Source organism: Callithrix jacchus, chromosome 12 (genome assembly GCF_049354715.1).
Source record: "Callithrix jacchus isolate 240 chromosome 12, calJac240_pri, whole genome shotgun sequence".
Lineage (NCBI taxonomy): Eukaryota > Metazoa > Chordata > Mammalia > Primates > Cebidae > Callithrix > Callithrix jacchus.
In genome coordinates this window covers 89,260,813-89,274,547 of record NC_133513.1, presented here as the reverse complement: position 1 = coordinate 89,274,547, position 13,735 = coordinate 89,260,813, and the positions used below count along the sequence as shown (strand labels likewise).

Sequence of the window (13,735 nt, the reverse complement as noted above, 5' to 3'; positions counted from 1 at the left end):
ATCATTAAGGAGTAGTTTGCAAAACTCTAGGGCAAGAAGTGTGAAAATGTGGATAAAGTGAAAGTCTTCATGGTAAATATAAAGTACTGGTACAGACCAAGAACTCTGAATGAAATTGAAGAGCGGAGGGAAAAAGCCATCTCTCCCGAAGCACTGGACCCAGAGTTTTGCTGTTGAATTCTTTCAGAACTTCAAAAACAAATTATTCTGGTATACTTAAACTTTTTAGAGCATAGAGGAAGATGAACACTTCCAAATTACTTTTGAGGAGCTGTTATGACATTGCTATCTTGAAATGAAAAGGATGGCACCAAATAAATAGAGACAGAAAGAAAGGAAAACATGATAAAAAGATAAGAAAGAAAAAATTATAGACTAATCTCACATGTGAATAGCCATGCAAAATCCTAAATAAAATGTTAGCACATAGAATTCAGCAGCAAAAGAAAAGAAGAGTAGGCTGCCAAATATATTTATCTAGGAAATACAAGATTAGTTCAACATTAGGAAATCTCCTCCCATAATTGGTTGGTCAAAGAAGAGAAGCTGTGTTCATATCTCAATAAATGCTAAAAGGCACCTGTATAATACAACATGCAATTTTTGTTTTTAAAAAGTAACCAAGGTAGCACAGAAATAGATGTCAAGGATAGATTCTTGCATTACAGATATATATATATATATATATATATATATGAAATAAGCATAAATATACATTTATATAAATAACTTCCAACCAAAAGCCAACATCATGTTTATCGATTAAGCGTTTAATTTTAGTTAAAATCAGGAAAAAGTTTAAGATGTTTAGGGTTACCACAGTTATTTAGCATTGTTTTGGAAATACTAATTAATATAAGTTAGACGAGAGAAAGAAAAAAACACTGTGAATATTGGCAGGAACAAGGCAATGTTAGCACTGACAGGAGGTAATGTGATTGTGTGCCTAGAAAACCCAGAATATTAATTGAGAAACTGGTAGAAACACAAGGAGACTCCATTAAGTGACTGATCACAAATTAATTAATTAACAAAAATAGGTGACTGCTTTTCTTTATACATGAAATAGTTTGATACACTTTTATGATGGGAAAAATCACAATGTTAATAGAAACATAATAGATACTATATCTAAGACTAAACGTAAATGTGCCAGACTATAGGAAGAAAATGTTAAAACTCCCAGGAATCTTAAAAAAAAAAAAAAAAGTAAAAATAGAAAGCATATTGCTTCCTGGTATAGGAATACTCAACATAGTAAAGATGTCAGAACTCCCTAAAATAAGCTGCAAATTCATGCCTTTCTGATTTAAACACCAACATTTATAGATATATATGTCCATGTGTATGTATGCATGCATATTTTTAGAACTTGAACAAATGATACTAGAGTTTATCTGGAGGAGCAACCATGTAGAAATAACTAGAGAGAGAGAGAGAGAGAGAACTGTAATGACAGAGGTAGATATCTAATGATCTAACCGAACATGCAGAATATTAAAATGCAAAAGGAAGATAATAACAAACCGTTTGGAACTTAAGGGAAAAATAGATATATGGAAAAAGGGGTCCAAAACAAATATACCTATACACAAATTTGGGCAAAATTTTAAGTGAATGGGAGAAAGATCAATTAGTCAATTGGAATATTTGAATATTGGGATAATTTAGCTCCCTGTGGGGAAAAAAAAAAAGCTGAACTCCTACCTCACTTCTTATACCAAAAACGATTCTAGCTGGATCAAAGATATAAGTATTAAAGAAACGGAATGAAAGAAAAATCCAAAAGAGTATAAGAAGGAAACAAGAGTAGATTGTATTTATAATCTTGAAATATGGATGACCTTTCTAAGCAGCACATAAGAAAATGAAGACATTTTATAATACCAACATTAAAAACTTTTATATGGCAAAAAGAAAACAATATATAAACAAAAACAAAGTCAAATGAGAAATAACAAAGTGAGCAAAATACTTGCAACACTCTTGACTACAAGTTTCCCTAATTTACAAAGGGTTCTTAAACATCGATCATAAAAAAATGGACAACTCAAAAGAAAACAGGGGTAAGAGGCGATCACATAGTTCACAGGAAAAACAAACAAACAAACATCACACAAAATATGTGAAAAACTATTTAGCCTGAGTGCAGTGAAATACCATTTTTTACCTATCCAATTGGCAAAAATAGTTTGATAAAACCAGTGTTGGCCAGGAAGTGGGTAAGTAGGACTTAAACATTTTTTTAAGTTTTTGTGGGTACATAGTAGGTGTTTATATTTGTGGCGTACCCGAGATGTTTTGATACAGGCATGCAATGTGAAATAATCACTTCATGGAGAATGGGGTATCCATCCCCTCAAGCATTTATCCTTTGTGTTACAAACAATCCAATTACACTCTTTTAGTTATTGTTAAGTGTACAATTAAGTTATTATTGACTATAGTCACCCTGTTTCGTGATCAAATAGCATATCTTATTTGTGCTTTCATTTTTTTGTACTCTTTTTTTTTTAGCCATCTCCGCCTTCCCCATCAGTCCCCTACTACCCTTCCAGCCTGTAGTAACCATCTTTCTAGTCTCCATCTGCATGAGTTCAATTGCTTTAATTTTCAGTTCCCACAAATGAGTGAGAACATATGACGTTTGTCTTTCTGTGCCTGGTTTATTTCACTTAACATAATGGTCTCTGGTTCCATTCCTATGGTTGCAAATGACAGATCTCATTCTTTTTATGGCTGAATAGTACTTCATTGTGTATAGGTACCACATTTTCTTTGTCCATTCATCTGCCTATGGACACTTAGGTTGCTTCCAAATCTTAGCTGTGAACACATGAGAGAGTGTGGATATCTCTTCGATAGACTGATTTCTTTTAGGTAAAGAGAAAGGTCTTTTAATATATTATTAGTGAATATATAAACAGACAACGTTTTGGGAGTACAGTTTGACAGTATCTGTCCAAATCTCAAATGCACATGTCCTTTTATCCGTTCATCCTGTTGGTAGAAATTTACCCTACCACTTCTTTGTTTCATTTGTTGCTGTTTTTGTTTGTTTCGCTGGTCACCCTCTCCCCTGAGGCCTTGTTAAAATAGCAAAAACTGGAGTTAGAGCCTAGATGTACATTAATAGAAGACTGATGGAATAAATTTTAGTATTACAAAAATGTATATAAATATTATTTGACAAAAATGACTGTGCCTGGAAAGGAGTCATCTCTAAGCCTCCTCTGATGATGACACCAAGTTGCATGTGTGATAGACACTCATCTGCCTCCGTCCCCTGTCTCTTCTCCTTTTCATTAAAAATGGCCTAGCAGGGACTCCAGCACCTTGTGGGTAGAGGGGTGGGGTATGGTATGCACTTTATTTCAGGAAGAGAGGCCATATATTTCTTCAGCTTTTCAGGAAGACCCATAACCACAAAAAGGTCAAGAACCGTTTTTGGAGGGAATTTCTGCATTGGGTCATTGGGAGGAATTCAGACAATGAGAGCACTTTCACCTCTGAAATTCTGTTTCTTTTTTATTTCTCTTTTGAGACAGAGTTTTTGCCCTTGTTGCCCAGGCTGGAGGGCAGTGGCGCGATCTTGGCTCACTGCAACCTCTGCTTACTGGGTTCAAGCAATTCTTCTGCCTCAACCTCCCAAGTAGCTGGGATTACAGGCACACGCCACACACACCTGGCCAATTTTTTTTTGTATTTTCAGTAAAAACAGGGTTTCACCATGTTGGCCAGGCTGGTCTCAACTCCTGCCCTCAGGTGATCTGCCCGACTCAGCCTCCCAAAGTTCTGGGATTACAGGTGTAAACCACCACTCCTGGCCTGAAATTGTTTCTTTTACATGCACACATGTGCACACACACACACACACACACACACACAGAGTGGGAGGGGGACTTGCCTCTTGCTCTGGATGTCTTCTGACCTGCTGACCTGGGTATTCCCACAATTGTTCAGCTGTTGTTCCTATGTTGGGCGCCGAGGAGGAGGCCCACAGGCCATATCCATTGGGAAGAACTGTGACAAGTTTGGCATCGTGGCTCACGAGCTAGGCCATGTGGTTGGGTTCTGGCATGAACATACCCGGCCAGACAGAGACCAACATGTCACCATCATCAGGGAAAACATCCAGCCAGGTAAGGAGGCCTGTGTGGAGTCGAGAAGGTGGCATCCTCAGGGCCAGGAGGGAGGAGGGAAGGAGAGGGCTGGCCGGGAGCTGAGCTATGCTAATGCTAAATATGGAGTAATGACCCGGTTGTGCAGGCCCTTGTCACCAGTGTGACCACTGTCCATCTGTGGCTTCCTGGAGGTCACCTGCCATAGTTTGTAGGTTGGAGCAGAAGCAAAATGATTTTCCATATTTTAAAGGACAATGAAATCTAACTCCATTTCCTGAAAGGAACACGGTAGGCCAGAACACTGTTGCAGCATCAGAGCTGATAAGCCAAAAAAAGAGTTCTCCTGGCTGCTTTTATGAGTCATTTTTACTGACTTAGGCGACATATTTTTTGAAACTGAAATACGATTAGGACATGAACACATGTAAAAACAGTGTTTCTGCCCCAAAACTGACAAAGTGTCTAGATTTTTAAAAAATACTTCCTTATATCAAATAATTTTATATAGAAGTTCATATTGAACATGAAAGTAGCTAGTTGAAGAATATGATTGCTTTATAGATGCTTTAGAGAATCTGAATTGTGAGCTATTTAGGGTTGAACTTAACTCTGTGATTCATTTTTTTTGTTTGTTTCTTCAAATTGCCAGATTAGAGTTTTTTGTTTATTTTTTTTTGTGGAGAGCAAGCAAATTGATAACTAATCTGTCTGCAAACTTAAAGAGTTTCGAGTGGCATTTGGGGATGGGTCTTGGGTGGTGGGATGAGAACACAGGGCTTGCTGGAAGTTTCAAATTTCCAATTATTAAAAACAACAAGAACCACTACAAACCCTGTTATTTGACTGACTGGGCCACGAGAGCCCTGGGAAGTTGCTATGGGCCCTCCTTCTCCTTCCTCTGCCTCCTTTCAGGTGCCCGACTTGGTTTTCAAAGGCCTTAACAGACTGTTGTGTCACAGGTCAGGAGTATAATTTCTTAAAAATGGAAGCTGGGGAAGTGAGCTCTCTGGGAGAGACATACGACTTTGACAGCATCATGCACTACGCCCGGAACACCTTCTCAAGGTCGGAATCTATGCTTATGCCTCGTCTGTGTTTTACTGTGCCTGTGCAGGCTTGGGTCGGATTCCTGGAGGTCTGCGGAGAGTGGGTCTCTGCATGCTCCTAGCACGGCTGGCCTGTCTGTCCTTGAAATACAGTGGCCTCTGGGCTGCAGTGAAATATAATCTAATCAGGTTCCCGTTAATAAGATTGAATCCCATTGTGAAGCTGGCATTCCATCATGCCCTAATGTCACAAGCAGCAAACTGGAAAAGGGAAATTATCGAGAGGTTGGCTGGGATAATAACTTAGAGGCTCTGTGCAAAATTTCCAGTGGGTCGGGGGAATCTTTTGTAGAAGCATGGTGGCGCTCAGCAGTTCTCCTAGCAGAGGTTTGGTTTATTGAAAACTAGGCGGTGTCAGGGCTGGGAGGGCTGTAAATCATCGATTCATTTTAGAGGTGAAGACAGTGAGGCTCCAGCCAGCTCTCAGACACACACAGGTAGCTGAGGACTGGAGTGAGAGCAAAGACCCAGGTTCCCACCTGCAGGTCACAGAGGACGGAAGCTGCATATTCAAGTAGGACTGGGTGTTTTATTTAGGGCCGGCACGGGCAGGGTCCGTTCGAGCAGCCGTTAGAGCTTTTCAGTATTGTCCCTGCTTCTAGACTGTGGAGGTACTTTGTGTGTAGAAGCTTTTCCTTACTTGTCCCGATTTTATAGGTCTTTCTACCCTTAAAGGAGACACACAGAACAAGTATTTTTTCTCTTGGTACTTTCTCTTCAATCTCCTTTTAAAACCAGATGTTTCCTTGCTTGTTTGTTTATTTCATCATTCCCCCAAAAGGATCTGTGGTGACTTTCAATATACACATGGGATAACAAAGATAAATAATAGGTGAGAAAACTGGGGGAAAGGAGGAGGGAAAAATGAGGCTAGAAAGCTAAGTTGAGTCCCCGAATAAGTTTAGTGCTCAGAGTATATGCTGTGAGGGTAGGTACACTTGGTTGGGGTTGGCAGCAAATCCTGCCCTGTGCTTCCTAGTAGTCACAGCAAAGAGGGAAATAATCCATTCCATGAGTCTCCATGTCCATAAAGAAGAAAGGAAACCATTTGCTCAGAAAACATATGGCTCTTGGGAGTGAAAGGGAAACTGTTTGCCAAGAGCTCCTTGGTTCTTGGGTGAGGCTGCTGAAAGCATCCTGTTGATGAATTTGTTGATAGGATTGTGGGAGAAATCCTCTAAATCTTAGCATCCCAAGTTCTCAGGGGGCACTGTTCCTGTGGCCACACAGCTGCTTTAGTCATGATCTCTATCCTGCACCCAGATGTGAGCTCTGATGGGTGGAGTTATGTTGAAGCTGACATCTTCGACAGCACTTGGGAGTGGCGTGAAATTAAGTCTTCCTGGCCTGTTTGCCCATCTCCTGGCTCTTTTCCAAAGATACTAGAAGAAACATGGTATGATGAAGAGACAGCCAACAGAACCAGTTCTGGTTCTCAGAACCAGAAGCCAGTTCTAGTCCTGGTCGTAGTTCTCCTGTGACTCTTGCCTTTGAGGGAGGCAGACAGTAATTAGGGGCAGCTGTGTGATGGTTAAATCTCCACCTCCACGGACCTTAATTTCCTTATGAGAGTGTTGGACTAGATGTTCTCTGAGCCCCTTCCAGCTCCAACCTTTCATGTAGCAATTTCTCAATCTCAGATGCAGATGGGTGAGGGGTTGACAGATATGATCTCATTCACTGCCATACAGGAAATCTGAAGCTGGAAGGGCCTCCTCTTTCAGATTAGGAAACGGAGACATTGAGGGATCCACCCTGAGGCTGTGTGCAGGGAATCTCAGGAAGCCAGTGCAGTGTGCAACTATCCAAGGGGTGTGATGCTTGGGTCTTGGGGCGGGCTGATTCACCTGTTTGGGAAATGGTGCAGGGAATGCCCAGGGGCCCACCCCATCATCCAGGAGTTACAGGCTGCTACTAGAGACCAAGTGTCAATTTTGTCAGAGAATCTATGTCAAGTTGGCCCAAGAGAGAAGCTTGTACCTTGGGTCTTATTTCTGTAGCTGCCGTAACTCTTCATATTGCTTTTAAATTTGTCTATTAATAATTATTAATTTATTCATATTTGTCTGTTGCATTTCCTTCTCTGGCAGTAGACTGAGATCCTTGAGAAGAGAGACTATCTCATTCCCTTCTAGTCCCCAGCACCCAACATGGTGCCTGGCACCTAGTAGGCATTCAATAGATATTTGCTAAATGAATAAATTAATGAATGAGCTCAAAGGGGTCAAGGTACCTGCAATGTTGGGGAATAGGTGAGAGTAGAAATGTCCATTATGCTCATTCTTTCCATGTGCTCACCAATGCGATGGTCACTTTTTTAAGGGGAATTTATAAGTCTGTACCATGTAGGGCATTTGTGGGTTGTAGGAGCTGCACTGCCTTCTCCTGCCTGCTCTGTGCCAGGCCCTGCACCAGCTCTGGAGCCAGAGGCCAGGACAGGATGCAGGCAGAGGAGCTTACAGCACCAGCACTTCTTTTCCTGCCTTTCTTTTTAATATATATATATATTTCTAAGATCACTAACTCTTAATGCCATGCCTTCTGTCCCTCAGGGGATAACCATTTCTAACGCTATTGTCAGTGTGAACCATCAGCACAGACTGGTAGAAATCCTTGAGCCAAACCCATGAAATAAAAATTTCTCATCAAAAGTCCCCAGAAGCTCTAGGAGGGAGATCAGCAGGAGCAGCACACAGGAGGATGGACAGCTAGCAGCAGAGCAGCTCCCCAAGGGCAGGTGGCCCCTCCTGCTACTGTTACATTAGCTACTGCTGCAGAGTAGTTGACCCCAAGCTTAGTGATTTAAAACAGCAGCTTATTACTCTTCATGATTCTGTGCGTTAGTCAGGGTTGTTCTTCTCTGGTCTTTCCTGGGATCGCCCACAGCAACAGTCATCTGACAGCTCAGCTGGTCTACAGAGTCCAGGATGACCCATCACATGCCTGGCACTTGGTGCTGCCTGTTCATGCCCCTCAGTTCTCTTCAGGAGTCCCTTGGTTCTTCATGTGGCCTCTCATCCTCCAGGAGGCTAGATCAGGCTTTTCATTGCATGGGGACTCAGAGTTCCAAGAGGGCAAGCAGGGAAGCCGCAAGCCTCTTAAGGCCCCAGCTCTGGAACTTGTATGACATCACTTCTGCCACATTTTATGGGTCAAAGCAAGCCACAAGGCCTGCCCCAGACTCAAGTGAGTGAAGGAATAGACTCTGCCTCTTACTAGGAGGTATGGCAGCTTCAGGTTGCAGTAGGATATGGCCATTAGGAGGAGTGACTTTTTATTTTGACAATCTGCCACTGCTGCCTTCTTACCTCTGCCCCAGAGTTCTGAATGGTTTCAGCAAATCTGTTTTGTTGAAGATGGATAACTGCATTGTCCTTTCTGCCAACTTTTTGCATGGATTTTCAGAAAACAATTTTGTTTAGTGGGTTTTTACTGGGGGCTTTTCTTTGGCATTTTGTCAATAGTTTCCCCACTCCCAACTCCATGTCATTACTCCTGGTCACAAAGACCCTGCAGCTGGCCAGTACCTCATCTTGGATTCTGTAAATGAGCAGAATAGAGCCTGTAGAACATATGCTTATTTTGGGGAGGCGGGCAAATGGTGTGCCCTGCTGATGGGAAACTCAATCTTTGTGTCTCTTTATGATTGAGCTGTCTCCTTCCAATTTTATTCCCTTTAGTTTATTGCAGTTCTTCTCCCCTCCCCCTTGGTTGGACCCAGGCTGTGGGGAGCGGTCTCTTTGGAGGTTTTGCTGGGCAAAGGTCCAGGAGATGAGGAGACAGTTCTCTTGTACAGGGGCCTCTTTGTTTCAGAACTCAGAGCTGACAGTTTTATTCCCTGAGGCATCTGCTGAACTCTGTCTTAGTTTAGCAGAATGTCAATGCTAAGAGTTGTCCTACATGAAAGAGGGGAGGAACATCACCACTGTGGTTTACACAGGGGACGGCTCTTGTAGTAAACATCTTCCAGAGCTGGCAGCTCCTGCTGGCAAGGGAGGACGTCCAGCAGCAAAGAGCGGTCTGAGTGTGAGCCAATGTTGTCCTGATGTTTTGGTTTTTGAAGTCGGCAATGCTCTTAGCTCTATCATTTGATGCATCGTAAGGCCTTCTGTTCCTTGGGCAGCAGGAAACACTGGCTGGAAGGAGGAGGATTGCCAGAGGTGAGCTCCTGGCCTTTCTCTCCATGACTAGCTCTGTGCCCCGGGAAAGTCACCAGCTCTGCAGGCTCAGTCTTCTCCCTTGTAGAGTGAGAGCTCTCGTGATCATGGTACCTGACTGCTAGAGTGTTATGAAGATGAAATGAGATGGTGCAGGGAGAGTGCCCAGTACAGGGCCTAGCACATCAGAAAGTCCTATGAACAATGAGTGAGTGCAAGAACGATGGTGGAGGGAGAGTGCCTAGTGCAGGGCCTGGCATATCAGAAAGTCCTATGAACAATGAGTGAGTGCAAGAACATGGCTTCTATACAGCAGGCCCACTGGCAAAGTCGTTTGCATGATGCGGCCAGGTAGCGTGGGGTACTTAGAGACTGCGGTTACCCTTGTGCTGGCACTGTAGAATTCCTTTCTGCAAGGGAACCAAGAAAATAACTTCAAAATGCCCTTCCATTAGGGCAGCAGTGCCTGTTTTTGGAGTAGCCGATGATTGAATTTCATATTTTTCACGGGGTTGTCACTTGTGGTTTAAAATGTGGTAAAGTCAGTGAGGGAGGCCAAGGATTCCACTTAAGTTTCTCTATAGGAGTCCAGACCCAGAGATGAGGCAGGTCGGTGTTACATGTTGGGTACAGAGATGCTGAAAAGGAAATCAACAGATGATCTAGATTCTCACATGCGAAGGTTGGAAAGTGAGCTTGAAATCTGATTTAGAAAAAAAAAGTCTGTAGGGAAACAAAGACAACAAAGTGATGTAACCAGTAAAAACAAGAGATAATAGGTATTTTCTAAGGTGATGCAGAATTTAGGGAAACAGAAACAGTGCTTGAAAGAGACAGAGAGAGAGAGAGCGAGAGCATGCACAGCTAATAGCTAGGTGACATATGTACATTTTTGCGTTCCGTTTTGGACGTAAATCACTATTTTGCAAAGTTTTTTGAAGACAGTGCCTTATCCTGGTTGCAAATTTAATTCAAGATACATTTTTCGAGGCCTGCTATGCTCTAGTTTCTAAGGACAGAGATAAAACACCCAGTCTCTCTGCTTGAGGAGCTTACTTTTAGCAAAGAAGACAAATACCACCACTCTTTAAAGAAGACAATATAGTATGATAAGAAGAGGCTACACAAATGACTGAGACCCAGAGCAAGAGATGATAAACTCCAGATGGGAGGAGTAGAAAAGGCCTGGGGAAGACTTTTAATAGAGAAAGATGTCTGATGGGGTTTTGGAGAATGAATAGGAGTTCATTCTAGGAGTTCAAGTAGACCAAAAATGAATAGGAGTTCAAGTAGACCAAAAAATACAGGGCATGGGCAGCCTAGGGAGATGATAGCATGTGCAAGGGCATATTTGGGGCCTACAAGGAGCTTAGTGTTGCTTAAAATAATGAGTCAGACTGCAGAGGAAGGTGGAACTCAGTGAGCAAACAATCTAGAGATCTAAGCAAAGGAGGCACATGCCTCCCCTTGCATTTTTGGGATTCCATTGCAGCATTGTGGCTGAGGGGAGCAGAAGAGTAGAAGTGGCTGTGTCTCATGGAGGGAAGCTGGGTAAGAAGCTACTGGAAAGAGTTCAGGAAGAGACTGCTGATCACTTGAGCTATGGCAATGGTCTGGGAGGCAGTGGGTTCAACGGGTGCAAAGAAGGTGCGGTGGACAAGGCCCGACTCCTGATTTGGTAGGAGAATGTGAGGAAGAGGGAGGAGCTGAGAATGACTTCAGATTCAGGCTCAGGAGACGGGGGTCATGGAGTGAGCAGGAGAAGGATGGAACTTTAGGTTCTGGGTTCATGTGCAGATCATGCAGGATTGTTGCATAGGTACACACATGGCAATGTGGTTTGCTGCCTCCATCCTCCTGTCACCTATATCTGGCATTTCTCCCCATGTTATGCCTCCCCAACCTCCCCACCCCCTGCTGTCCCTCCCTTAGTCCTCCACAACAGACCCCAGTATGTGATGCTCCCCTCCCTGTGTCTATGTGTTCTCATTGTTCAACACCCATATGTAAGTGAGAACATGTAGTGTTTGATTTTCTGTTCTTGTGTCAGTTTGCTGAGAACGGTGGTTTTCAAATTCATCCATGTCCCTCCAAAGAATACAAACACATCATTTTTTATGGCTGCATAGTATTCTGTGGTGTATATGTGCCACATTTTCCTTGTCTAGTCTGATCAATTTGGTTTTGAGCATGTTGGATATAAGAGGCCCATAGGACATCCCAGGGGTGGTGTTACCAGGGGACTCAGCAGAGGATCCTGGGCTGGAAACAGGGGAGTAGCTGTGAGCTTGCAGGTGATAGTTAAAAGCTATAGGAGCAGATGGAACATGGAGAGAGAGGAGGGAGGGAGAGGGCAGAAACCCAAGGGGCATCATCAAAGGGGGAAGCAGAAGTGATTCTTGTCACACTGCTCAGAGAGAGCCGTGGCCTGGACCCAGAGAGAAGACAGTGAGGAGGGAGGGGGGCATCGCAGGTCCCAGTGCTGGAGAGAGGGCAGACAGAGATTGGAAGGTGTCCATTGGCAGATGAGGGTGACCATTGCTGATGGGGTCATATCACAGTTGGATTGAGGAGTGAATGAAAGGCGAGCAGTCGGGGAATGGAGACAATACTTTCTAGAAACTTAGTTAAGAAGGGAAGGAAAAAAACAAGATGGTGACTGGAGGAGGCACTGATTCAAGAAGAGGCCTAACATCCAGGAGAGGCCCCAGGTAGAGGGTCTGGAAGCAGAGGAGGAGGCTCAGAGCTGGCAGCAGACAAGGCAGCAGGCAGGGTGTAAACCATGCCCACAGCAGGGCCAGCGCTCAGCTGGCATCCTGGTTTCCACTTGTCTAGTTTAGAAATGAAGCTATCATTTTAGATTTCAGTCAAGTAGGAGTAGAATAAGATGTTAGAGATAGAAGGGGCTGCCATGACCATCTCAGCAAATTTCTTGTCGTTTAGTGGGGTAAACTGAGGCTTAGAGAGGCTCAGAGAGGGGAAGGGTCTTGTCCAAGCACACACAGACCTAGAACAGAAATCTCTAGTCCAGGGCTCTTTTGACTACTTCTTGTTCTCTGCATTTATCTTGTTTTCCATGTGATTTCCCTTCTTACAAGCAGGGCCTCCAAACTCTGAACACCAATTCGTCAACCTGCACTTGCTGACCAGCCCCTGAGAGTCTCACATTGTACCAATTCCCAAGCTCTCCCTAGGGTAGATCCACGACTTAGCTACACATAGTACTTCCCAACACACAACTGCAGGGGGCGCCACTCACACCATGATCTCTCTGAATGGAGCTCCCTGCAGATGTGCAGCATGGTGCCCTGGGGCCTGGACCTGCCGGGGCTTCATGGAAATGCTTAGTACACATCCCTAAGGAAGCCCTGAGCTACTGCACTAGGGCATATATTTACATTTGGCAGAATCCTCTTCCCACTGGAAAGCGAGGAGGCAGCTGATGAGATAGAATGTGAAAATGCCAGCACGAGTGAAGGAAACCGCTTCAGTAATGCCAGCCCGGGAGAGGCAGGCTAAGAGGCAGGAATGTGGATGGGGTTATGGGCAAGGGAATGAAGACTGGAAATCCAGTATGGGCAGCCTGATGGCCTTAACTTTTCTTTCTCTCTCTTTTTTTTCCCTTCCTGTAGAGGAGTTTTCTTAGACACCATCCTCCCCCGTCGAGATGACAATGGCGTCAGGCCAACCATTGGCCAGCGCGTGCGGCTCAGTCAGGGAGACATAGCTCAAGCCCGGAAGCTGTACAAATGCCCAGGTAACTATGAGCTGTGGGAACTGCCAGCACCTCCCTAGCATCTCCAAAGCACGGCCCCTGTGCTGGGAAAACAATTTGGGGACCTAAAGAGACTATTCCTTGGCAGCTTTAATTTCTGGTGTCCTTCTGGTAGGAGGTGCTAGGCAGTATAGAAAGGTGAAACGGTGACACGGTGGCAGGCACTGAAGAGAATAACAGGTCTTAGAGTCCTCAGGTGATTTCGTGAGAGGCTTTAGACTTCTCTAGCAAAGCCTTTGTGTCCAGAAGGGGAAGAAGGCAGAGCAGAACAGCAGTAAACCGGGGTGCACGGCTGTGTGCACCGCAGAATGGTAGCAGCACCTCTCCTTTGTATGGCACTAGGGGATGTGGAAAAACAAGAACCAAGCGGGATTTCAGAGGAAGATGAAGAGTGAGGGAGGATGCTTTGGGAGGATGGGGTGAGTTTCCCAAATGCTGCAAGGTGGAGGGAGTCTCAGGGCCTCAACCAGGTTGTTGCTTTGGTCTTGGGGCTTTGCTAGCCATCCAAGTGCTGGTCAGTGCCCAGGAGTCTGCCACTGAAGATGGGACAGTTCACTGGGACTGGAGCAAATG

At 44.1% G+C, this 13,735-nt stretch overlaps 1 protein-coding gene across 2 annotated transcripts in view; it reads left to right on the top strand.

Moving 5' to 3' along the window:
• Nucleotides 1–13,735, top strand: part of TLL2 (tolloid like 2) — a 145,419-nt gene that overhangs the window by 87,827 nt on the left and 43,857 nt on the right. For both annotated transcript variants that reach the window (XM_035268617.3, XM_035268616.3), the window contains 3 exons: nt 3,964–4,142; nt 5,084–5,189; nt 13,020–13,144. In XM_035268617.3, the coding sequence (XP_035124508.3) occupies nt 3,964–4,142; nt 5,084–5,189; nt 13,020–13,144 (410 nt within the window). The remainder of the gene's footprint in view (nt 1–3,963; nt 4,143–5,083; nt 5,190–13,019; nt 13,145–13,735) is intronic.